This window comes from Bos indicus, chromosome 3 (assembly GCF_029378745.1).
Source record: "Bos indicus isolate NIAB-ARS_2022 breed Sahiwal x Tharparkar chromosome 3, NIAB-ARS_B.indTharparkar_mat_pri_1.0, whole genome shotgun sequence".
NCBI classification, from domain to species: domain Eukaryota; kingdom Metazoa; phylum Chordata; class Mammalia; order Artiodactyla; family Bovidae; genus Bos; species Bos indicus.
Window position 1 is genome coordinate 120504516 of NC_091762.1, and position 26334 is coordinate 120530849.

At 54.0% G+C, this 26334-nt stretch overlaps 1 protein-coding gene across 7 annotated transcripts in view; it reads left to right on the top strand.

Annotated features, from left to right (window-relative positions):
• FARP2 (FERM, ARH/RhoGEF and pleckstrin domain protein 2) overlaps positions 1–26334 on the top strand; it is a 100616-nt gene that overhangs the window by 55318 nt on the left and 18964 nt on the right. For all 7 annotated transcript variants that reach the window (XR_011565993.1, XM_070787080.1, XM_070787083.1 and 4 more), the window contains exons 8-14: positions 4145–4292; positions 13232–13327; positions 15003–15166; positions 15479–15547; positions 16107–16164; positions 17715–17949; positions 25373–25536. Coding sequence is in view for 6 of the 7 variants with exons in the window: in XM_070787080.1 (XP_070643181.1) it covers positions 4145–4292; positions 13232–13327; positions 15003–15166; positions 15479–15547; positions 16107–16164; positions 17715–17949; positions 25373–25536 (934 nt within the window). In the remaining variant the exon portion in view is untranslated. The remainder of the gene's footprint in view (positions 1–4144; positions 4293–13231; positions 13328–15002; positions 15167–15478; positions 15548–16106; positions 16165–17714; positions 17950–25372; positions 25537–26334) is intronic.

Here is a 26334-nt window from a genome sequence, read left to right on the forward strand (position 1 = left end):
TAGAAAAGACCTTGATGATGACAAAGATTGAAGGCAGGAGGAGAAGGAGAAGACAGAGGATGAGATGCTTGGATGGCATCACTGACTCAATGGACATAAGTTTGAGCAAGCTCTGGGAGTTGGTGATGGACGGGGAGGCCTGGCATGCTGCAGTCCATGATGTTGCAGAGTCAGACACGACTGAGCAAGTGAACTGAACTGAACTCTGCATATAAGTTAAATAAGCAGGGTGACAGTATACAGCCTGGATATACTCCTTTCCCAATTTTGAACCAGTCCATTGTTCCGTGTCTGGTTCTAACTGTTGCTTCTTGACCTACATACAGATTTCTCAGGAGGCAGGTAAGGTGGTCTGATATTTCCATCTGTTGAAGAATTTTCCACAGTTTGCTCTGATCCACACAGTCAAAAGCTTTAGTTTAGTCAATGCAGCAGATGTTTTTCTGGAATTCTCTTGCTTTTTCTATGATCCAGCAGATGTTGGCAATTTGATCTCTGGTTCCTCTGCCTTTTCTAAATCCAGCTTGACTCATCTGGAAGTTCTTGGTTCACATTTGCAGCCTGGCATGGAGAACTCTGAGCGTTACTTTACTAGCGTATGAAATGAGTGCAATTGTGCAGTAGTTTGAACATTCTTTGGCATTGCCCTTCTTTGGGATTGGAATGAAAACGGACCTTTTTCAGTCCTGTGGCCACTGCTGAGTTTTCCAAATTTGCTAGCATATTGAGTTCAGTACTTTCACAACATCATCTTTTAGGATTTGAAAAACCTCAGCTGGAATTCCATCACCTCCACTAGCTTTGTTCATAGTGACACTTCCTAAGGCCCACTTGATTTTGCACTGAGGATGTCTAGCTCTAGGTGAGTGATCACACCGTCATGGCTATCTGGCTCATGAAGATCTGTTTTATATGATTCTGCACTGAGGATGTCTAGCTCTAGGTGAGTGATCACACCGTCATGGCTATCTGGCTCATGAAGATCTGTTTTATATGATTCTGCACTGAGGATGTCTAGCTCTAGGTGAGTGATCACACCGTCATGGCTATCTGGGTCATGAAGATCTGTTTTATATGATTCTGCACTGAGGATGTCTAGCTCTAGGTGAGTGATCACACCGTCATGGCTATCTGGGTCATGAAGATCTGTTTTATATGATTCTGCACTGAGGATGTCTAGCTCTAGGTGAGTGATCACACCGTCATGGCTGTCTGGGTCATGAATATCTGTTTTATATGATTCTGCACTGAGGATGTCTGGCTCTAGGTGAGTGATCACACCGTCATGGCTGTCTGGCTCATGAAGATCTGTTTATATAGTTCTTTGTGTTCTTGTCACCTCTTCTTACTATCTTCTGCTTCTGTTAGGTCCATACCATTTCTGTTCTTTATTGAGCCCATCTTTGCATGAAATGTTCCCTTGGTATCTCTAACTTTCTTGAAGAATCTCTGCTGCTATGCTGCTGCTAAGTCGCGTCAGTCGTGTCTGACTCTGTGCGACCCCACAGACGGCAGCCCAACAGGCTCCTCTGTCCCTGGGATTCTCCAGGCAAGAGCACTGGAGTGGGTTGCCATTGCCTTCTCCAGAAGAATCTCTAGTCTTTCCCATTCTATTATTTCCCTCTATTTCTTTGCACTGATCACTGAGGAAGGCTTTCTTACCTCTCCTTGCTATTCTTTGGAACTCTGCATTCAAATGGGTATATCTTTCCTTTTCTCCTTTGCTTTTCACTTCTCTTCTTTTCAAAGCTATTTGTAAGGCCTCCTCAGACAGCCATTTTGCTTTTCTGCATTTCTTTTTCTTGGGGATGGTCTTGATCCCTGTCTCCTGTACAGTGTCATGAACCTCTGTCCATAGTTCATCAGGCACTGTGTCTATCAGATCTAATCCCTTGAATCTATTTGTCACTTTCACTGTATAATTGTAAGGGATTTGATCTAGGTCATACCTGAATGGCCTAGTGGTTTTCCCTGCTTTCTTCAATTTAAGTCTGAATTTGGCAATAAGGAGTTCATGATCTGAGTCACAGTCAGCTCCTGGTTTTGTTTTTGCTGACTGTATAGAACTTCTCCATCTTTGGCTGCAAAGAATATAATCAGTCTGATTTCAGTGTTGGCCGTCTGGTGATGTCCATGTGTAGAGCCTTCTCTTGTGTTGTTGGAAGAGGGTGTTTGCTATGACCAATGCATTCTCTTGGCAAAACCGTTAGCCTTTGCCCTGCTTCATTCTGTACTCCAAGGCCAAATTTGCCTGTTACTCCAGGTATCTCTTGACTTCCCACTTTTGCATTCCAGTCCCCTATGATGAAAAGGACATGATTTTTTGGTGTTAGTTCTAGAAGGTCTTGTAGGTCTTTATAGGACCGTTCAATTTCAGCTTCTTTGGCGTTAGTGGTTGGGGCATAGACGTGGATTACTGTGATATTGAATGTTTACCTTGGAAACAAACAGAGATCGTTCTGTCACTTTTGAGATCGTACCCAAATACTGCATTTCGGACTCTTGTTGACTATGAGGGCTACTCCATTTCTTCTGAAGGGTTCTTGCCCACTGTAGTAGATATAATGGTCATCTGAATTAAATTCACCTATTCTGGTTCATTTTAGTTCACTGATTTCTAAATATATAGCTGGTATTTATAACAACTATAAATGGAGTATGTAACCTTTGAAACTTATGAATCCTGTTTCACACCTATAGCTTATATAATATTGTACCTCAGCTGTGTGTCCTTTTTTAAAAAGACAGGAGATGAGTGTTGGTGAGGATGCGGAGAGGAGGGGGCCCTTGTGCGTTGTTGTGGGAACGCACATCGGTGCAGGGGCTGTGGAAAACAAAGTGGAGGCTCCTGTGATGGCCTACATGGGAGAAGAATCTACAAAAGAGTAGATGTGTGTATGTATCAGATCCACTGTGCTCCACACCAAAAACTAGCACCACACTGTGAATCAACTCCAATTAAAAATCTAAAATTAAATAAAAAATTCCACTCCTGGGTGTTTATGGAAAGAGAACAGAAACCCTGACGAGAAAAGATGCACGCACCCCCGTGCTCACAGCTGCGTTCCTTACGATGGCCAGAACACAGTGTCCGTCGGGAGATGAGCATGTGAAGGAGACATGTGCATGCAGCAGGGTCATCGCCTTGCTGATGGCTTATTAGAGTGTCAGTTGACAAACGTCTAGTCAGCTTCAAAGGACGGACATTTTCGTCAAAGAATGGAAATTCCAAGAATGGCGTAAGCCAAGCAGTTGTGTTATTCCTAAAAGATGCAAAAACTGAGGCTTTCAGAAGCAAGAAGAAAAAGAGCTGTTTATGGAAGTTGCTCGTGGAGGCTTTGGGCTGTCCTGAGCGCCCTGCCCTGGAGCCGCTCACTGTCTGCGGACCGTGTGCCAGGCGAGGATAATGCCAGTTGTTTTGGTGATTCTATTTTTGTTCATTTGCATAATTTAATTTTTATAAAGGTATATTCTAATGGTTAGCATTGTACCTTTTAAAGTTTTGAAGTGGGTTTAATGAAAGTGAAGTCGCTCAGTCGTGTCTGAATCTTTCCGACCCCATGGACTGTAGCCTACCAGGCTCCTCTGTCCATGGGATTTTCCAGGCAATAGTTAACCGTCTGAGCCACCAGGGAAGTCCATTAGATACCATTCAGTTCAGTCACTCAATCGTGTCCGACTCTTTGCGACCCCATGAATTGCAGCACACCAGGCCTCCCTGTCCATCACCAACTCCTAGAGTTCACTCAGACTCACATCCATCGAGTCAGTGATGCCGTCCATCTCGAGTCAGAGATACCATTAAATACCATTAAATACGTGGTGTGTCCCGTCTTTAGTATTCGTCTCTGCCTGTAATGTTTGCACGTCACTTTGTCTGTATTAAGATAAAATTACAAGGCTGAGCATCTCAGGAGTGCAAAGAACATATCCGCCCCTCTGGGGAGTACAGGCCGGAAGGAAGGGGGCAGCTGCTGTGGCCTGTGTGCCGTGTCCTTTGTTGTGGGCAAACATCTGTGGGGAGGGGCCGGCCCCCGGGAGACCGGAGCCCCTGAGCTGCTTGCGTGTCCATTCTGGTTTCCCGGTCTCTCTGTCCGAGTTTCTGCTCTCAGGAGCGCTGTGAACTTGCTGTCTTTCATTGCAGGGGCCAGACGCCTGCTGAGTCAGACTTCCAGGTGCTGGAAATTGCCCGGAAGCTGGACATGTATGGCATCAGGTTTCACTCAGCTTCTGACCGGGAGGGGGCCAAGATCAAGCTGGCCGTTTCGCACACGGGGGTCCTGGTGTTCCAGGTAGGTGTGCAGGGTGCCCTCCTCACTGCGCTGGGAAGTGAGAACTTCCAGAACTTCTGAGTCGCCTCAGACGGGGAGGCAGACGTTTGGACTGTGCGGTCCAGCCTGTCCCCCTTAGAGAGGCCGTTTCCTAGTCCTGGACTCTGTCCCGGAGCCCACTCTTCCTTCTAATGCTGTTTGGAAGGTCGTCCCCTGGAACCTCACCCAGGGGCTCAGAGCACTCTGCAGGGCGGCGTCTCCCCCGGGGGTTGGGGCTGCTGCCCGTGGGGTCTCCGCCATGAGCCACAGTCCCACTGACTGCAGGAGCCCGAGCCACCTGGAGAGCCTCTGGGGCGTTGCCCGTGGTCCTGGGGCCGTCTGCACCCGCTGGATGTGAGCAGGGGAGGAGACATATGAAGGGCCCCGAGCTGTGTTTCTGGTGACGTGTCTGCGTGCTGGGCCGGCTGGTGTGAAGCGCCCGGAAGCAGCTGCGGACGCCCGCCCGGGCTCCAGGGCCTGCGGGCCCTGCCCGGGACCTCAGCACCTCGGGGAACGTGGCCTGCAGCTCCTCCCTCCCCTCTCTCCCTAGCGGGCTTCACGCAGCCCCCCACACAGCCGGTCTGAGCCCGGCCTCCCTGACCAAGAACACTTAGTTTCGCCTTCTCTTCCTTTCTCTTTTAAAATCAGGCATCAAATTTCAGTTGCCTGTCAGAAAGAATGCCAGGCTTGCACTTACAGCGTCGGTGTGTGGCCTCCTCCGGAGTGCCCAGGCCCTGCCGTGCCCAGGCCCCACTCGCGCGCCCTCTGCCGGCGGCTCCTGCCCGGCACACAGGAGCAAGCGCAGCCCTAAATTGAGGCTGTTACTCTTCCAGAAAAGGACAGGTCATCTATGACCAGAAGAAATTGCAAAAGCAAAGGATTAGAGACTTCGGGTTAAAGGCGGCAGATTGAATCCATTTCCACTCCCTCAGAATCCCCCCTGGAATAGCAGTGAAGGAATTTTTTAAACTTGACATCAGTAAGAACCAAGAATGGAAAGGAGACCACAGAGAGCAAGGGCTGTCAGCGGAATTGGGAGCTCGGAAGGCGAGTGGGATGGGCGCAGGGGCGGGGCCGAGACTGGCAGGCCAGGCAGGACAGTTAGTTAGCCACCCCCGGGAGAGGGCCTCCCCTTGGAGGTGGAGGGCAGTGCCTGCAAGTGGGCCTCTGACCCCGGGGTCCCCCCTCCAGCCCTGGGAGCTGCCGGCCAGCCTCTTCAAAGACTCATCGCAGACGATCTGAAAGCACTGAGAATCAGAAGAGCACGCAGAGTCCCACGTGCTCGTCACACGGGTTCCCCCCGGCCTGTGTTCTCACTCCCTGCCCCTCCACAAACACACACACACAGATCACATGTGCAAATAGCAGCACACAGACACAAACATACAGAACACACATACACACACTGGCACATAAATATACACACAGACCACATCCACACACAGAGACACATATACACAGAGACCACATATACACACACACATATACACACACAGAGACACATATACACATAGACCACATATACACGCACACACATACACACAGAGACACATATACACAGAAACCACATATACATACACACACAGAGACACACATACACATAGACCACATATACACACACAGAGAGACACATATACACATAGACCACATATACACACACACACACATCCACACACAGAGACCACATATACACACACACACATACACACACAGAGAGACATATATACACACAGACCACATATACACACACACACATATCCACACGCAGAGACACATATACACATAGACCACATATACACATACACACACAGAGACACATGTACACAGAGACCACACACACACACACACAGAGACACATATACACATAGACCACGTATACACACACACACACACATCCACACACAGAGACACATATACACAGAGACCACATATACACATACACACACAGAGAGACACATATACACAGAGACCACATATATACACACACAGAGACACACATACACATAGACCACATATACACACACACACACAGAGACACATATACACAGAGACCACATACACACACACACAGAGAGACACATATACACAGAGACCACATATATACACACACAGAGACACACATACACATAGACCACATACACACACACATCCACACACAGAGACACATACACACACGCACACACATACACACAGAGACACATATACACAGAGACCACATATACACATACACACATATACACACACAGAGACACATATACACAGAGACCACATATACACACACACTCATTCACACACAGAGACACATATACACAGAGACCACATATACACACAAACACATCCACACACAGAGACACACATACACATAGACCACATATACACACACACACATACACACACAGAGACACATATACACACATCAGTTCAGTTCAGTCGCTCAGTCGTGTCCGACTCTTTGCGACCCCATGAACTGCAGCATGCCAGGCCTCCCTGTCCATCACCAACTCCCTGAGTTCACCCAGACACACGTCCCTCGAGTCAGTGATGCCATCCAGCCATCTCATTCTGGAGTTATTTCTCCACTGATGTCCAGTAGCATATTGGGCACCTACTGACCTGTGGAGTTCCTCTTTCAGTATCCTATCATTTTGCCTTTTCATACTGTTCGTGGGGTTCTCAAGGCAAGAATACTGAAGTGGTTTGCCATTCCCTTCTCCAGTGGACCACATTCTGTCAGACCTCTCCACCATGCCCGCCCGTCACACAAACAAAGAGATACATAGATGCACAGACATATCTACAGATACACAGACAGACACATAAACACACAGACATACAAACCACATATACACACGTACATACTGATACACATATACACACGTACATACTGATACACATATACACACAGGTATACACACATACACACAGTCCACACATACACAGAGACACACACGTGTACAGGGATACCTATGTACAGAAACAGACCTCATACACACAGAGACACACGTACACACAGAAACACACACACAACACACAAACACACAGAGACACGTGCACAATGACACACTGGACAGACCACATATATACACAGACACACAAGAGAGACGTATACACACACAGACACACACCACACACAGATGCACACATACGTGCACATATACGTATGTGCACGTGTGCTAAGTCACTGCCGTCATGTCTGACTCCTCACAACCCCATGGACGGTAGCCCGCCAGTCTCCTCTGTCCATTGGATTCTCCAGGTAAGAATGCTGGAGTGCGTTGCCCTGCCCTCCTCCAGGGGGTCTTCCCAACCCAGGACTAAAGCCCACATCTCTTAGGTCTTCTGCATTGGCAGGCAGTTTCTTTACCACTAACACTACCTGGGAAGCTGTACACGCACAGACACATATATAAACACAGGCACACGCATATACACACACAGAGATGTGTGCACACATATACACAGAGAGACACATGTATACACAGAGACACACACATACACACAGAGAGACATGTGCACACATATATACACAGAGACACATGTATACACAGAGACACACACATATACACACAGAGGATGTGTACACACATGTACACAGACACATGTATAGACACAGACACACACATACACAGAGAGACGTGTGTACACATATACACAGAGAGACATATATATACACAGAGACACAAACGTACACACACAGGCCACATATGTATACACAGACACACACGCACGTTTTTCCAAAGCCTTGAAGGTGCGCTGCCCTCGCAGGGCCCTTTCCCCGAGAGTGTCTGTGTGCTCCCCGGGAAGAGGCCACACCCTGTTGGGACTGCTGTGCAGCTGTCACTGAGGCCCCTGATTCTTGACTCTACGGGCCTGTCCCCAATGTCACCTGGCCAGTCGTGTCCATGCAGCTCTTGTTTTCCTGCAGGACAGGATCCAGTCTAGAAGCAGCCATAACATTCAGCTGTCATGCTGCAGCCGCCTGCGATCAGGAACACTGGACCAGTCTGGGGGCTGTTCTCCTGTGGCTAGAGTCGGGACGGTGCCCAGCTGGGCCGCATGCAGGGGACACGTGCCCCTCGGGGATGACCTGGGGCACCGCCTGGCCTCCCTGGCGACGTGAAAGCTGACCCCGCGCTTTCCGGCTCTTCCCCTGCATCGTTATTGGTCTTTCTCTTTCAACTGATAAGCGTCCTTGGAGAGACGCTGGGCCTTGTCCAGTGCCCGTAGACTAGTGTCCCATCGGTGCCTGGCCAGGGTTTACCAGATGGTCCCTGACTCAGGCACACCTGGGGCCTCCTGCTCAACTTAGACGGTGACAGGGAGAACCAGGAACTTGAGGAAAGCCTTCTTTCCGAGGAAGATGGTATTTGCAGGGCAGGTGCCAAACTTGTGGGAAGAAGAGACTCAGAAAAGCAGAAACTCGGGGCTGGAGGAGGTGCAAAAGCAGGAGAGCCTCTTTACCCCATCCCTCGTCCCCAGGGAACAGGGCACAGCTTCAGCATGAGCGTAAACTCTCTCTTGTGAGTTTTGATTCTGGCCTGGTTTGTCATAGTGAAATATTGGTAATTAACTGTTAGAAGGCTGGTTATGCAAACGGTGCTGCGCTCATGTTACGGGGTGACTGGCCACCTCTGCAGAGGATGCAGACGCTGTCCTAATAAACGAGACGGTCTTTGAGATGTGCTGCTACACGGAGAGAGTACTCAGAGCTATGTGTGTGACTTGCTGCCTCCTGTGGGGAAAAGAGAGGAAATCACAAGACACAATTTATTCCCTGCGGAAAAGCTGGCATTGGCCACCCCTCAGATGGTGACTAGAGTCAGCAGGCTTTCAGAAGAGGGGAGAAAGAAAGTGAAAGTGAAGTCGCTCAGTCGTGTCTGACTCTTTGTGACCCCATGGACCATAGCCCACCAGGCTCCTCCATCCATGGGATTCTCCAGGCAAGAATACTGGAGTGGGTTGCCATTTCCTTCTCCAGGAGATCTTCCCGACCCAGGGATTGAACCTGGGTCTCCCGCACTGTAGGCAGAGGCTTTACCACCTGAGCCACCAGGGAGACGAAGAGGGGAGAGGGGAATGCTAAATCTGGACTCATGTTGGTGCCTTGTTAGTATATTACTGTATTGCATGTTCTTTCTTTCTTTAATTTAAAAGTACATTATTGCTAAAAGTGTTAACCATTATCTGAGCCTTCAGAGAATCATAATCCCTTTGCAGTAGTAATGTCAAAGATCACTGATGACAAATACCTTAGCAAATATATAATGAAGAGGTCTGAAATATTGTGAGAATTACCAAAATGTGGTACAGAGAAGTGAGTGAACGCTGTTGGGAAAATGGTGCCCATAGACTTGCTCAGAGCAGGGTTGCCACCAACCTCCAGTGTGTATGTAAGACCTTCTTGAAGAAGCCTCAGAAGTAGGAGAAAAGCCCACACCTTGAAGCAAGAGCCAGGCAGGCACAGGGACACGGGCCCAGAGAGGCGCAGGCTGGCGGCAGCAGGCCTGGGAGACGTGGCTGAGAGCTCCGCAAAGAAGAGAGAGAGACAAGGGTGAGAGACGGGAGAGAAGCAGAGGGAACTCCAGCAGCGCCCAGGTGGCCCAGCATCCCAGGATTCTAGAGCCTGGACCCAAACGGCAGCGGAGGAATTGCTACAGACGTTACAGGAGGAGAAACGTCCAATCCTCCAGGCACCGGTTTCCAGATGGAAGGTGCCCACAGGCTTTATTCCTAGTGAATGGAGATCCGTCAGGACTTTTCCTTCTGAGACGTCAGAACACAAAAGATCAGAGGGCTTCCTGGGGAGAGGCGCGGAGGCGTGAAACGCGCTGGACACTGGGGGATGGAGGTTCTAGATGTGAAAAGAAGTCATTTCCAGCCCAGAGTTCCATGTCTGTGCAGCCAGATTGCTATGCAAGAAGAAAGTAAAAGCATTTCCAGACATGCTGCTTTTCAGAAAACTCAGTCCCCGCATAGCCTTCTGAAGGCCGAAGGTGCGGGAGAGGACCAAGGTGGGAGCCGAGAACACAGGGCAGTGTGTTGGGAAGTGTTGGGGGGTGGCCATGCTTGGATGTGAAGAACCTGTGTTAGCAGAAGGACATAGGGGCTCCAGGGAAGACTGCCAGGAAAGAAACAGACCTGACCAGAGAGTCCCCTGGGGCTCCAGTGGTTAGGACTCAGGCCTTTGCTGCTGTGGGGGGTGTGTGTGTGTGTGTGTGTGTGTGTGTGTGTGTGTGTGTATGTGCGCACGCTCAGTTGTGTCCAACTCTTTGTGTCCGCATGGACTGTAGCCCGCCAGGCTCCTCTGTCCATGGGATTTTCCAGGCAAAAATACTGGAGTGGGTTGGCATTTGCTCCTCCAGGGGATCTTCCCTTCCAGGGATTGAACCCACGTCTCCTGTTCGACCCCTGGGTCCCAGGTTCATTCCCTGGTCGGGGAACTGAGATCCTGCAAGCCCTGTGGCACAACCAAAAAAGAAAGCCAGTCAGTGATGTCATGGTGAGATCACACTGGAGAGTTTTAAGGGTCTGCAGGGAAGTTTTGAGCTGAACCAGTGATGGGTGCATAGAAAATGATGGAAAGAGGCAGTTAGTAACTCTGGGAGAATTACAGATAAAGGAGGAAAATACAGTTGCGATCCACCCCTGCCCAGTTTGCAAGCAGCACTCACATGATCAACAGCACAGGTCAGATTTGGGGGGCCCGTGGGGTGCAGTCCAGGCAGACAGCAGCCTGAGCCAGCTGTGTGGACACACAGTCGTTGTTGGACAGGCCCTCTTCCCGACTCACTTGAGCCCCTGCGTCCAGGGCCAGGAGCTGAGGTGCGGCCTTTTCTTCTGTTGATGTTTTAAGGTTTGCTGGTTTTGAGGATGGAGTTGAGAAGCCTCCAGTGCCTCATTCTGAGCCGCAGGTGGAGTGACGGTGTGTCGGCTGCACGGGGATGTGGGGGCTGACGTTTGAGTCGGGATCTCAGGGACATCTCTTAACTCAGGAATGCAAAGAATTGAGACGGAATTCACAGAACGTGAAGTCCACCCTTCAGAAGTATAAGTCAGCGTTTTCAGTATTAATATACTTGCAGAATCGTGCAGCTGGTGCCCCGATTCCAGAAAACGTCAATGCCGCCCTCCCGGGCCCTGGGCCCGCCCTGCCCAGCTTCGCTGACCCTACGCCTCTGCCCGCGAACACCCCTCCTCTGCCCCTCCCCGGGACCGGCCGCGGCATCTCTGCTTCCCCTTGTTTCAGAGCATGTCCGTGCTGTTCGTGTTTCCAAGCCCCCTTCCTCCTTACGGCTAAAGTGCTGGGCTTGGCTTTAGTATCTTGAATGGAAAGCATTCTTCATCTTGCTGTTCCCCCATCCTGAGTTTGTGGAAAAGAGTAAATGGTCATGAAGACCAAGGACAGAAAAGAAAATGCCAGAGAGTGTTTCCATACATTCAGAGTTTTTATTCTGAAAAGTTTTCAAGTTCAGAGAAGTACAAGAGCGTGCCGTGAGCCCTTTCACCGGGGACCCCCACCCGGGTTCCCCAGGCGCGCCCACCTCATGATTTCAGATGCTCCCACCCAAGCTGAGCTGCTCCGCCTGGCCAGGGTCTGCCCAGGATCCTCCGCGGGAAGTGTCTCACTTCTCTCCTTGTCCTCACGGCCGCGGTGCCCCAGAAGCTCTGGGCCGGTCATTTGTGACATGGGCCTGCCCGGCCCGGCTGCTGCTGAGACTAAGCTGCCTGGGCAGCAAGTCACGGGTGCGAGGCTGTGCCCGGCACAGCCCTGCGGAGCCATCTGTCCCTGCCGGGGTGCGGCATCCGGCACCTGCTCGGAAGGCACTGACAGGCCTCTGACTTTTCACAAGCGGTGTCTTTGCTTGCTGGCTGCGCGAGGTCTCTGTCGCTGCGCTTCTCTGGCTGTGGTGAGCAGGGCTCCTCTCCACTGTGCCCAGGCTCGGGAGTGCTGGTGCGCGCTTAGTTACCCGGGGGCATATGCGACCCTCCCACACCAGGGGTGGAACCCACGGCCCTGCGCTGGCAGGGGGGTTCTTACCCACTCCACCACCAGGGAAGCCCGCAAGGAGACTTTTGTCCTCTGTAATTAGTATTTGTGGAGAGATACTTTAAGACTGAATTTCCCTCAGGGTGGCCAAAAGGCCGCTCTTTAAATTCCGTTACTCAGGCTGCTGGAGGGGCTTTCTCACCTGCTTTACTCCCTCTCTGTGGACACCCGGCTTGTCTCCTGCTCTTACCGTCACTGAGCTGTAATTCCGGCTGTGATCTGAGGTTTGGTCTGCTGCCATAGTTTCTTTTGATCTTTAAATCGCCTCTCAGGTGACTCTGTGCCTCTCGGCACCTCCCTGTCCTTTCTGAGCACTTACTTACTTTCTCACACAATAACAGGGTCCGGTCCCTTTGTTCCCTGCCTGCCCCACCCTGGGAGAGCAGCCAGTCCCCGTCTGCGAGGTGAAGAGTGTTTAGAAGCCGGTCTGGGCCCCAGTCCAGAGTTCAGCCCTGGCTCCGGGTCGTCCAGCACCACTGGGATCACTCTATCCTCCTCTCTTTCCTACGCTGAGAAACAGCTCTGCTCCATCCCTGCCCAGCCACCCTCAAGCCCCTCCCAAGCGCTGTCCTTGCTGGGGTGGCTGCCAAATGTTCACTGTTAACACTGACAAAAAAAAAAGTTTGTATCAAAGCTGTATCAGAGCAGCAAAGTGCTCTTCCTAAAACAGATTAGTATGTTTAGTATTGACATTTTAATTGAGTCGTTCTGAATGTAACATCTGTATAATGAGTTCTAAATATAATTTGCTTCTGAGTATAACGCTGCACTTTCTAGCAAGGCTGTAACTCAAACCTCTGTTTCATGAGAAAGCGTGTGTGCGTGTCTGGATTACACGTGTGTCGTTACTCAGCGTCTGTCTCTTGGATTTTAGAGCAGCACCAGAATCAACACTTTCAACTGGTCCAGGCTCCGAAAGCTCAGCTTCAAGAGGAAAAGGTTCCTCATCAAACTCCACCCGGAGGTCCATGTGAGTGTTACCACGAGAGCTCCCGAAGTTAGGGGCGTGCCCTCTGCTCAGTTGTTAATTACTGGTATATCGTTTCAGCACAATGCACACAACAATGTAAGAGCGGTAATACAATTATGTAAAGTTTAAAAATAAAATAAAATTAAAAAAAAAAAAAAGAAAAACACCAAAAAAAAAAAAAGAATGTAAGAGCGGGATGGATGGCTGGGGATGGGCTCTGGGGGGACCTGCCCAGGGGGCCCGCCTCAGGGTGTGCTGGCGGCCCGGGGTGGCCGAGTGGCCTGAGAGCGTCCACGGCTGACGGGCTCCCGGGCTGCTGAGGACCGTAGCTTCACTGCAGCCGCTCTTTTGGGTGACAAAGCTGAAGCACAGAGTGTTTAGCTGTGGTCCGGAGCCCCGCAACCAATCAGTGCTGGGGCTTCTGTCCAGCAGGAACGGAAGGTGTTGCCAGTATTCTGTCTTTGACTCAGAAATTGACCCTTCTATGGTTCTGAGGAAGCCTTGACTTTCAGAAAATAAATGTTCCTTTCTTTTGTGAGTCCATAAGTTAATAATTAAATATAAATTTACTGAAATTAGTAAAAAGGGACAAACATAAATGTCTGTACAGTCTGATGGGAGGAAAAATCCAATACTTGAGACGATTCTAAGATGTTCACGGTGTTACTCGTCCACTGTGCCAGGAAGCTGGGAGACAGATCAGCCAGCCGCCGTGGGAGGGGGCCTGGGGGCCGCAGCTCAGCCTCACGCCACCGAGCCGGGAGCCGGGGCCAGTCCCGGGAGGGGCCGCCCCTAAGCTTCTCAGAGGCGCTGGATTAGCAGGGCCTTTGTCCAGCCAGGGTCACCCGACCTGCAAGTTGTTTATTTTGTGCGGAAAGTGTGGACAGATGGCTTAATTGTTTGTTATTCAAATATTTCTTCTAAGAATGAAAGAGAAGTGTAAAGAATGCCAAGAACACATATAAAATGCAAGTAAAAGGCTAGTTTTTTTCCTCTACAAGTTAAAAGTTTTGGCAGTTATTCCACAGAGACAGGGAAAGAAGAGAATCAGTGCAAATCCTGAACTGTGTCTGTTTCTGCGCCTGGCAAGGCTATGTTTTATGTCGATTCCTAAGCACTTAAGATTTTTAGGATTAAATAGAGGAGTTCAAGTGTTGATATTATACTCTTCTGGAAGGTAATCTGGTGATGAACATCACAACGTCCAAAAGTGTGCATTGTTTTTGAGTTCAGTGTGACATTCCTAGGAATCTATCCTAAGCAGTAACCATGAGAGGTGGCAGGAGCTTCTTCATGGTGATGTCTGTGAGCCTGGAATCCTCTGTGTCCTGCTCATCCAGATGCCCTCAGAAAACCCTCAGGGAAGTGAGTGGGCGAGGACAGGTGAGCGTGTCAGCAGCAAAAAGACGCCTTGGCTCCCTCTAACGTGGGAAAAGGTTTCAAAGAGAAACTTGAAAATGTTAGCCCTTGTGATGTAGATGACCGCACTTCTCTGATATTTCTACAAAAGAAATATACCACTGTATTTTTCTCCTCTCAACTATAAATGGAACCAGAAGTTTATATACAACTTTCAGAAAGAAAAGCTCCCTGGTTTTAACTTCGGAGTAGCCTGCGGCCTTCCTAAATTTTCTTCCTGCTGTGGCCACTCAAGCCCTTGCCTTTTCACTCATAGGGGCCCTACCAGGACACCCTGGAGTTCGTGTTGGGTAGCAGAGATGAATGTAAGAACTTCTGGAAGATCTGTGTGGAGCATCACACCTTCTTCAGACTCTTAGATCAGCCAAAGCCGAAAGCTAAAGCTGTCCTCTTCAGCAGAGGCTCGTCCTTCAGATACAGGTGAGTGGCCGCACCGGGCAGCTCTTGGCCTTGTGGCGCTGAGAACCCAAACGTCCAGTCAGGGTGAGGGTGGTTCAGGCTGCAGCCACAGAACCACTGGAGAAGCTCAGCAAATAGAGCAGTGGGGAAAGAGGCCTGCTAACGACGGTTTGGAACATTGGTTATGCTTATTAATGCAAAGCATACTTTTTAAATGCATTGGTAAACTTAAGACAGAGGCTGGGCAAGTCTTACTTTTCCTTTGCTTCGTGAAAAATTAGTGCTGTGTATTACCGTTTATTCTTTCCTGTAAAATCTGAATTTTATTCGCAGTGGAAGAACTCAGAAACAACTTGCTGATTATGTCAAAGACGGTGGGATGAAGAGGGTTCCGTATGAAAGGTAAATTCTCTCACCTTCATGATGCAGAGTGTGGGCATTTAAATCAGCATTTGAAGTATCTCAGCCTTGGCCTGAATAAAAGGCACTGCAGCTATGTAAATGTCTTCTGTCTCACTTAATGGTGAAGGTCTGCGTTTTACTGTCATCTGAGTTGTTCATATGCAGATGCCACTTCTTGCTCCCAGTTTGCCTCGCTCCACTTAGACACGGTGTTCTACAGAGCATGGGTTTCCTAGTATTAAACTTTGGATCTGAAACTGTTTCTGTGAGTGAAACTCTTCCTTAATGCCACCTCTTCTGGCGTGTATTTTTGTTTGCCGTCTTGTTTTCTGTCATCCTGCCGTTTCTAGTTAGATGCCTCCAGGCATGTTACAAAAACCCTTGGCCACGTTTTTATGTGAGTCCTTCCTTACGAAACGGGGTCGGCACCCTGATGCTCTGTGCTCCAGGAGCTCCTCTGATGATGAGATTCTTATCAAAATGCGCTGAAGATGAAATAAAAAAGCAGTGGGGTCATGCAAGCAGGGCGTGGGGCTCACGGCCTGTCCTCTGCTCGCAGGAGACACAGCAGGACCCAGATGTCTCTCCGCGCCCTCAAGGTGGACTTGCCACGGCAGGTGAGTGCTTCTGCGTAAATGTGCCCGACGTAGTCTCCGGTCCCCTTTAGGGAATAGCCTGGCGTGGTTGCAGCAGGAGTCCTAAAGTTAGTCTCATCATTTACGTGGCAATTCCAGTCCTGGGACCCTGTTTGCAGAAAGGAGTCCTGAGTGAAGAGGAAGCTCTGTGGGCGGCCACATGTCACGGTGCTGCTTGTGATCCTGGAGGCCCCGGCGACTGCCGTCCGGGCTGGTCTGGGTGTGGCCACCTGTCGGGTGACTCAAGAGCCACTAAGAGTCTCGTTTCAGAAGAGTGGAGCCCGAGCAGGACACGCTCAGGAAGCGTTAGCAGTGACACTGGCCGGTGGAGAGCCCTCTTCCTCACGGGACTGAACCTCACAGCTGCGAGCGCTGTCCCCGGCAGCCGGGCCCCAGGCAGTGTTCATCTTCTCGTGCTTCTCATTTGACTTGGTTTTCACAGTGGGCATGGTGCTTTTTGTTGTCAGGAAAACAGCTGAGAAATACAACTTTTATAGCAGTGAGAAGTGATGATAATGCCAGCGGGGGGCGGGGGGGGGGGGGGGCGATGTGCTCCGTGAAGCTGTGTTCACGCCGTGGACGTTTTGCTATAACGTTAAAGGTAAAAGGCAAGGAGCAGATGCGTGCACCAAGTGTGGCGTGACCACGGCCGCTACCCCAGGCACACGCAGGCCCCACACGCTCTGCACAGGAGACCTGTGGCCACGCTGCCAGACGCGGGCCGGGAGCCGCCGGCGCCGTGTGTCGGTCAGCTTCGTGGGCGTCTCTCCCTGCCTTCACGTCTGCGTGTTGAGTGCCACATGCGAGCCTGTTTTTATGTAGGCTCCTGCTCTTTTCATGTGATATTATTTCATAATTCTGTGTGCAGCTGTATAGTTTGATATTTATAATTTTTATTGCTGCACAGTGTTCATTTTTGTTGCAAATTTATCATTTATACTCTAATAGTATTTACAGAGCTACAGTTGTACCTCATATAGTAACACTTCTGTGTCCCAAATTTTTTTTAATTGGGTTTTTAAATAAAAGCATTCTTTAACTCTTCTGAGTATGTTTTCTATTTAGGAATTCCTTCTTAAATCTTGGAAATTAAAAGAACTTACCTTTGGATGCACCCACGCGTCTCATCCCCCAGCAGCCCTGGTGGGTCGGGGGCACCTTGCTAGCTGAGGGGTGGCTCAGCCCATCTGCAGCCACCCAGCCCCAGGGGACGCCAGTGTCCAGAGACGCCCCAGGGGACTTCAGGGTGACCCGGGTGCCAAGGAGGCCCAGGACTCTAGTGACAGAAGTGGCGTGGTGCCGAGCACGTAGAGAACAGTGGGGTCACAGGGGCCGCGAACAGGCAGTCCTGAGCCAACTTCAGCCCGCACCTGCGTTCATAGAGCTGCGGTTCCGTTATTCATAGAAGAACGTCACTGCTGTAGGAGCCGTGAAAGGAGCACGTGGTGCGCTCGTCTGAGCCCGGCCAGCTGTGCAACTCTCCAACGTGACCTGCCGTCTCACACTCCTTCTTTCTTCTCATTCTGCCCCAGAGCATCTCATTCTCCGAGGGTGTGAGGACTCCTGTGACGCCATCGCCCACAACTGCCTCCTTCTGCTCGGCCCCCGCGTCCCCTCCAGTTCCTCCGGGCTCACGTGATTTCCAGGTCGGCAGCGGCAGCTCCGAGACGGGGCCCCCCGCGCCCGGCGCCTGGCGCCCAGCTGCAGAGAGGAGCTCCATGGCCACGGCCCAGCCCCTCCGGCTGCCTGCTCTCCAGCCTCACCAAGGTGCCGGCTTCGGTTGGGGCGCAAAGAGCTGTGGCCCCCGGAGTCCTGAGGGGCGGAGCTGCCCCACCTCAGGCCCAGATTCAGGGGGCGCGGGCAGGGGGCGCCCGGCTGCGGGGCGTGGTGACCGCAGCGAGGGACCCCTGACCGGGGGCTCCTCCTCCAGGGGGGGGCACCTGTGCAGCCCACCAGGCCATGGAGGGGGCCCGGTTTTCACATTGACAAGCGCCCAGCTGCAGGTGTCTGAGGAATTCATAGACGACGATCCTGCAGACATCTCCTTCTTTGCCGGGGGCTCGGAGGCTTTCTCCTTCCCCTATGGCGGCCTCAGCCCAGGCTCTGGCCCATCCAGCCCCGAGGGGTCTTCCCCGGAGGTGGTCCCTGGGGACGGGGGGTGCGGCTTTGAGTTTGAGGAGGGCAGCCTCGGTGACGCGCACCCCTTGGACACCTCAGAGCTGCTGGAGGTGAAGGCGCAGGCCAGCCTGATGCAGCGCCTACTGAGCCCGTCCGACACCAGCTCGCTCCGGAACAACCAGTCCGAGGCCAGCTCACTGAGCAACGCGCCCCTGCCCAGCAGCCTGTCCGCACACATGCCCGGCTCTGCCCCGCCGTCCGGGGGCAGCTCCATGGCCAACTTCCCCGCCTGCTCCGTGCGCTCAGAGGCCAGCTCGGCCTTCCAGTTCTCAGACATCGTGGACCAGTTAGAGCAGCTGAGCTACCCGCCCACAGCGGCTGAGGACTCGAGCAGCTCGGACACAGACTCGTGGGGCTCCGAGGCCGCGGTCCCCCTAGACGTGAGCCTGTTCTTCAGTAGCCCCTTTGCGCAGGCCAGGGCAGACAGAGTCATTTTTGACTTGCAGAATAACGTGAAGAATTTGATTCCCGGAGAGCGAATTGATGAGAACCTGCCCTGAGCGCTCCCGGACTCCTTTCCGGGGCGACCCCTGCCCGCTCCGGGGGCGAAGGCTCAGGTGGTCGGCTTTGGCATAGGAAGTGATTTTGTGGTCACGGCTGGGTATTCTTCATCCCCCCGGTTCTCTGTTCTGTTTTAAACGCCAAGAAATTATAAGATGCGCTTGTTACGGTGCTGAAGGCTGTGCAGCAGAGGTGGGACGGACGCGTGTCCGCAGCCAGCCCTGGGGACCAGCCCGTCTTCGCAGCCTTTGCTCTCATGCGGCCCAACCGTGCGTTTCCAGTGGTGCTGGTTCGGGTTCGCGTTGGCCTTTAGTGGACACGTGCCTTATGCCTGTCGCTGCTTTGTAAGTTGAGACGCTGCCCAGGACTAATTAGGTCGTGGTTTCGTCTGATCTGACTGTTCGAGACACTGAGGGAGCCCCCCGAGACCCAGGTCCTGGGGCAGGGTTGCCGCAGCCTTAGGACCCAGGGTGCCTGGTGCCCGGGGAGTCACCTTCGTGACTCTGACCCCGGGGCCGCTCTGCCTGGGGGAGGCGGTGGGTTAGCCTGTGATGGAGACGGGGCCGTGTCCTCTCCGCCTGTCTTGGGGGCGCTCTGTGATCTCTTCAGGGAAGGCAGAACCAGGCGCAGCAGGCAAGGCTGACGGGCACCTGCTCCCTGTGGAGACCCGGCGCCCAGGGCCTCGCTGAGCCGTGGGGGCTCCACCTTTTGTACAAACGCCAGCTCCTCCCTCGGGCCAGGCGCGTGCTGGACACAGCTGCTCCAGTTCTGACTGAGCCCACCCCCGACGCGGTCCTGAGGCCTGGCCGGGCGTGTGTGTGGACGGGTGAGGTGGCCACGTCCCCGACCCTGAGGACGTGGCTGAGATCTGTGCTCCTTTCCGGCTGCACCTGGTGGAACAGCTGTGTTTACAGGCCAGCTTTCTTCTGAAAGTCGAGTCTGCGCCGTGGGCAGGGGCCTGTTGGCGGTGCTGTGAGGAGCTGCCCAGGCGTCTCTGCAGGTGTGGGCACCGTCCGGCAGCCTCTGCTGCCGTGTCGGTGCTTTGCCTGCGCACTCCTGCCGGGAGCGCGGCCCTGCCTCGGCTTCCGGGGACGCTCCCTTCCCTCAGTTCTCATGCTGGCCAGGCCGGCTGCGCAGACGCGGGTGCCGTGCGTCCCTGTGCCTTCTCGTGTCACGAGGATCCCCGCAGCCCTTCTCCCAGGTAACCCGTGTTTCTAAGGCTGTGGTTGGTAATGATCGAGGTGTGAGCAGTAAAAGCCGTGCGGACAGACTGCTGTGAAAGCCCTTCGCTGTCCCCACGGTCATCTTGGCCAAGTCGTGGCGGTTTCCAGCGCAGACATGTCTCCCAACACCGCGCAGGACCGCGCGGGTGGCTGAGCGCCCGGTGGGCGGCAGTTGGTCCTCTGGGCATGCAGGCCGTGACCCAGAGGTGTGTGACGCGGACACCAGGTCTGCATCTGCAGGGCCCACCTGGTTCACAGAGTCACCAAACCCACCTTAGAACGGGAGGGACACGGCCAAGCCCCAGCGGCGCCCGACATGGGCATTCTCACATCTGTTCTTAAGGCTGTGGAGGCGCGCGAGGCCGTGCCAGCCTCACCCCAGGCCAGAGCTCGTGCCTGCCGGCCTCATCCCCTGGTGCTGCCTTTTGCATGAACGCGTCCACGTCCCCAGGAGTGAGGAGGAAAGGGCTGGCGTTTTCCTGTGAATCTGAACTTGCTTATTCTTTAAAGACATGTTGACGTTTCCTGGCTTGTGGTTCTTGAAAGTATGTTTCCCACTGAAATTGCCATTTATGCATTTGCAGATATGTACTGACTCAGAAATCTTTTGTTTACTCAATAAAATAAGGGAGCGTTTGCTACAGCTTTTAGTGCCTTTTAGCTTCCTGTTCTCTGCTCGCCTGTGGTTTTTGATTTACATGCACTGAAGGTCGTCTCGTGTGCCGAGCCCACCCCTGAGACAGCCCATGCGGCCTCTGGTCCCACCGAAGTCTGTCCATCTGTGAGTACAGGCAGCCGGCCCAATGCTAGCCTCGGACTGTCTCACTGTGGCCGTGAGGGACGATTCCCCACAGGAGGCCAGCGGGGAGCCTCTTGCCTTCCTGAGCAGCCCCGCTCGGGCCTGCTGTGGCCCTGTGGTCCGCACGTAAGGCGGGTGCAGGGAGCCTGAGGTCTGCCCCTCTGGGCCCGCACGAGCCCCCACCGTGGGGAGGAACCACGTGGTCCTTGGGCATGGAAAACATGCTGTTGGTGTCTTCTGAAAATGAGGCCGTTATTGCCTCCCCGCAGTCAGCTAGACGCACCCCCACCCAATACAATCCTTGGGCCGAAGTGAGGCAGCTGCTCAGATTCTGGGCCCCCCTTGGCCGCCAAGAGCTCTCTGCGCTTCTCCAGCCCCCGCATCCCGGGCAGCTGCTCCCGGGGGCCGGCTGAGGAGAGTGCCCGGCAGCGCAGGCCTTGGGGAGGGGCGCCTCCTCTGCGGGGTCTGGGGACACCTGGCACCCAGTGTGGTGGGGGTGGTGGGGCGCCTGGAAGCCCTGGACCGGCCCCCGTTGGCCCACGCTCCCCGGGAGCCTGCGGCGGGCAGTCACGGTCCTCAGAGGAGAGGACAGTGGGTCACGGGGGCGTGGGTCCCTCCTGTGACTCCAGCCCTGTCCCTGACTGGTGCCTCTGTGCCAGCGCCCCCAGGGGTTAGCCTGGTCGGTCCCCAGCGTGAGCGGTCAGGAGCGTTAAAGCCCTGTGGCCTCACTCTCCAGGAGCGTCCACTCGGGCCGCACCTTCCTCCCAACGACGTCCCTGCAGACCGCCTACTGTATGGGACCTTGCGTCCGGTGCTCCAGTGGTCCAGAGGATCATTAAGTCACAGCTTCTCAAGCTTTAGACAGAAGGTGTCATTTATTAGAGCCTGCTCCCTGGGCCGGCAGGAGTGTCCCACAGAGAAGACCCCACACCTAGCGGGCGTTGGCCGGACAGCCGGCCCAGAGTGGGACTGAGCTGTAGGTCGGGGTGCTTGCTTCCCTCAACAAGGAAAGAGTCATATTTACTTAGAAGGAAACTCCGGGAGACGCCCCTGGACACGCCGTGCACGTAGACGTCACCCCTGAGTATCGGGGCCATGGGCGGACTGCGGTGTCAGCCTCGGGAGAAGGATGGACTCAGAGCAGGAGGAAGGGGAGTGGCGCTTGGACCCCTCAGAGCAGCTTTTACTTCATGAGCCGCATTTTGTATGAAAGTGACTCAGAAAACCCTGGGCCAGACGTGGAGCCAGGCCTGGCTTCTGCCAGCCCCCAGGGCTGTTTCCCTGGACCGTCGGGAGACGGGTGCTCCCCTGCCCTTCGGGACGAGTGGTCGCCCTTCTAGCCACCGAGGCTCTGCTGCGGCTTGGACCCTGCAGCATCTTAACCTTCAGACTCGACCTTGACTTTTCCAAACCGGAGCCGACTCTTGTTCCACTATTAGGCACAAGGTTTCCAGATAATTTTATTACTGGGTTTTGAAGGAGAGCATTTAAAGGTATGAAATGAAAGTAGCCGAGCTTCCCGTCTAAACGTGAGGTCTCTCTTTTGTCACCCTGTCAGGCGGTCAGGACAAGGCCGCGGGGGAAGACGACTGCGCTTCTCCAGACGGCGTCGACACTGCGAGAGGATTCTTAGGAACAATTGGAAATAGAGCCCACAGAGAAAACTCTTCCAGAGCAGCTCCCTGCTGACTGTTTCACATGAAAGTTTTACATTTTCAGTGGTTTTTCTGAAGACACTCAGGCCTTGGCCCTGCAGCTTGGAGAGCAGAGCCTGCCGTGGCCTCTGGGTGGACAGCAGCTGTCCGCCCGCTCCAGCCATTTGCTTTTGGACGCTGTCACAACACGCCATTTGCAGACGCGGCCCGTCTGCAGGACCTGGAGGTCCCCGAGGCCGCAGGGGACAGGAGCGCACCCCATGTGTGAGCGTTGGTCCTGGAGCAGGACTCTGCCACCCAGTTGCGCTGCCCCGGCCAGCAGGCGACCTTGCACATGGGTCGGTGTTAACAGGCGTGTGAGGTTCTTTACCACACCAGGTAGGGCCACACATCCTCTGTGGAACCTAAAACGCGACATTTGGCGCCTTAAAAATGCTTGAGCCGCCCGCCTGCCTGTTAGCCTGTGTACTAATGCAGGTCGTCTGCGTGGACAGGGCTTTCTACGGTCAGTGCCTGTCACGTCATCACACGGGTCCAGAGCAGTACTCACACATGCCAGGCCCTCCTGGAAGTGGCTGGCAGAGCCACGGCCCCACACGGAGACTCCACGACAGGGACGGTGGCCTGCACGCTCCAGAGCTTCGAGTGTGGGTGGTTACACGCTTCCTGCCACGTGCCTGAGGGCAGCGCCCCACAGATGCATCCGCCCCATCTCCTGGCATCTGAGTTGACAAAACAGATGTGGGTGTGACTGCAGCGTCTCACTGTGGCCGACAGATTGAGTGAGAATAAATGCCCAACGCCAGGTTGCGGTGCCCGTTAGTCTGGTCACTAGAGGACGCGTGGGCGGTGTTTGCAAAATGGCAAGCACAGCCGTCGCCCGGCAGTCACACGGCTGGCTCCAGGGCCCGAGAGAGCACGCCCCCCGCAGGAAGGGCCCTTCCGAGAAACGGCGTGGCGCCCGCCCCCGGCACACCCAGACAGGGAAGCCTCTCTCCGTGGGCACGGCCCCCGCTGCGCCGGCAGTGCTCTGAACAGGCGTAACAGTGTACATTCACATGCTGCTTTCCGGGGCTTTCTGGAACGTTTTCCCCTGAATAAATTCAGTCCTCGCCGATTGAACCCTCAGATGTGGAGCCCACAGATAGAAGGGCAGCTGTGCCCACAGTGACAATACCAGATGGTGGCTCTAACCACCCCCAGAAGCCAAATAGTGCATTCCAAACGAGCCGCCCGCCCCGAGCTAGCGTTGCCCGCCCGTCGGCGCCCCTGCCGAGCCCACCCCTGCCCACCCTGGCCTGCCTGTAGGAGGCGTCAGTGCCACCACCAGCTCCTCACCTGTCACCTTCTGCTTTTAAAGCCTTTCTCCGAGACCTTCTGGTAAACTGCACTACGAGCTTCCTGGGGGTGACCTCGTGGAGGAGGCTGTGTGGGGCGGGAGGGTGCTGGGTCACCCCGTGGACCTGCTCTCAGGACCAGTGAGCGTGAGCGCCGGCCCTCAGTCCGGGAACGCAGGCCTGGGGAACCAGCACACACCTTGTGAGCAGACTGCACACGTTTTCTTTCCTTTTGATTGAAGAGCGGCTGCTTCACGGCGTCTTGTTGGTTTCTGCCGAATGAGGACGTGAATCAGCCGTCAGCGTTCATGCACCCCCTCCTTCTCGAGCCTCCGCTTGCATGCTCTTTTCTGAATTTTCAGTGGGTCACGGTGTCTCATCATGCTGCTCCAGACTAAGGAGGGACAGAAGGGACTCTGGCGTGTGATCCTCACAGCTCATCTGGGGAGCGAGCCTCTTCTCCGGTCGAAGCAGCCGTGTTTGGGCAGACATGACCTCGTGGACTTGGTGTGGCGGGAGGGGACGTGGGGAAGTCACATTATTTTAAGGTGGCTTAGCCGATTTTAAACGTGTAATGAAAGCAGATTTTAATAAACCGGTTCTAGCTGTTTCTGTTCTACGTTGTCTGGTAGGTTTTCCGATGTCAGTGAACATTTGTCCGTGTCTGAATCGATGTGGTGTGAGCAGCCCAGAGGTCAGCTCTACCATACGGCCTGGGGAGCCTGTCCCGGGAAGCCCTGGGTGAGGTCCCGGCTCCGGCTCCCCAGGGCTCTGAGCTTGTCAATGTGAAACCGGGCCGCTGGGAGGAGGGCCGGGCTGCGGGGCTGCAGGGCTGTGGGGCTGTGGGGCTGCGGTGTGGGAGCTCTCTACACCCACCTCCTGCACACTGCACTTTTTAAGATATCTTAAGTTGCTCTTAATCTCCAGTCAAATATCTTTTCTGAAATTCTGCTTTAAGGTAATTGTCAAATTTGGCATTTAATAGTTACTAATTTCTCATAGAAAAACATTATAAATAAACCTTTGAGGATTTTTTTAAATAGGTAAGATAATTTTGTATTACAAAATGTTGGATGAAATAGAACGAGGTGAAAACTTGGCCTCAGTGTAATCAAGAGCAAACAGTACTTGAAGAAGGGAAAGAAACTGCTTTTGTGATATAATTCTAGAACGCCAGATTAAAGGCCTTATTAATGAACAATTCAGGGATGTAGAAACCGTGCGGGTAACTCCGAGTGACCCAGCTTTCTGGTGTAGGGTCAGTGAATCGGCCTCAGAACACCTGTCCTCCTCGCCCACCTGCAGTCCCCTCCCTGCTCCGTGGCGGCCGATCTCCCGGGACCCCGAGCCCCAGGCCAGGCTGCCCTGGAGGCTCCCTGGGGAAGCGGGGTCACACTGAGCCGTGCCTGCCGCCGCAGTCCCCAGAAGGGCCTGGTGGCGGTGCTGCCCCTCAGGTCCACCCTTCCTCATCGCCCCCCATCACCCGTTCACTTCCAGGCCTTTCCGTGGAGAGTCCTCAGCCTTCTCCTTCCACCCAGAGGAGCCCACCGGGCCTGAGCCCTCAGGGCCCAGCTGTGCAGGGCCCCAACCCCCTCCTGGGCCCCGTCCTCAGTGACGCTGCTGGAGCCGGGATGGACGACCGGGAGGAGCCGAAACGCAAGGTGGGCGCCCCCGGGGGCCTTGCTGCTGGGAAGTGGAGGGGGGCGGGGGGGGTGCCCCAGTCTTGAGACCCTCCCCTCGCCTCCGGGGGCTTCGGCACCATGATGGGCCTCCCCGCTGCTCTCATGGTTCCTGGCATCCGTCGGTTCTGAGTGTGGGGCTGGATCCCGGAGACCTCAGCCTGCTGCTCCCCGAACCACTGGCTTCAGTTTAACAGTGGAGGGGCTAGAAGTAGGCCCGGGGGTCAGGGGAGCAGGGGCTGGTGGCTGAGGTGGTCCTGGAGGGGCGTCCTGGGGCTGGGCCTGTGGCGGAAGGTGAGTCCCCCGCCTGCAGGTTAAGTGTCGGGCAGGCACGAGGTTGGCAGGCAGAGCCAGGGACCGAGGTGAGATGCCACTCGCAAGCGAGGCCGTGGCCTGAAGCAGGGGCACCCTGGCCTCGGGGCCCCCAGCTTTAGGCAGGGAGCCCCAGTTTCCCTGATGACCCCTTGGCAGGGCTGGGGCCGCCTCCGTGTTCCTAGCCCCGCGGTGCAACGCAGGGTCTGGGAGCCTTGGTGTCCACCCGCCCGGCCTTGGGCTCTGGCATCAGCGTCTGGCTGCCCAGCTCGCGGGTTGGGGTGGGGGTGGGGAGCTGCCCAGTCCTCCTCCGGAGCCCAGTGCCAGCTTGCTGCCTGAAACCCCTTCCCTACCAGCGTCTCCCACTAACTGCGGAAACTGGTGAGGCGCCACAGTGCTGGGACGGCCTGAAACGGAGCTGGCGCACCCTTTCTAACGGGTGCTCCTCTGCCTGTTGGTGGGCTCCCC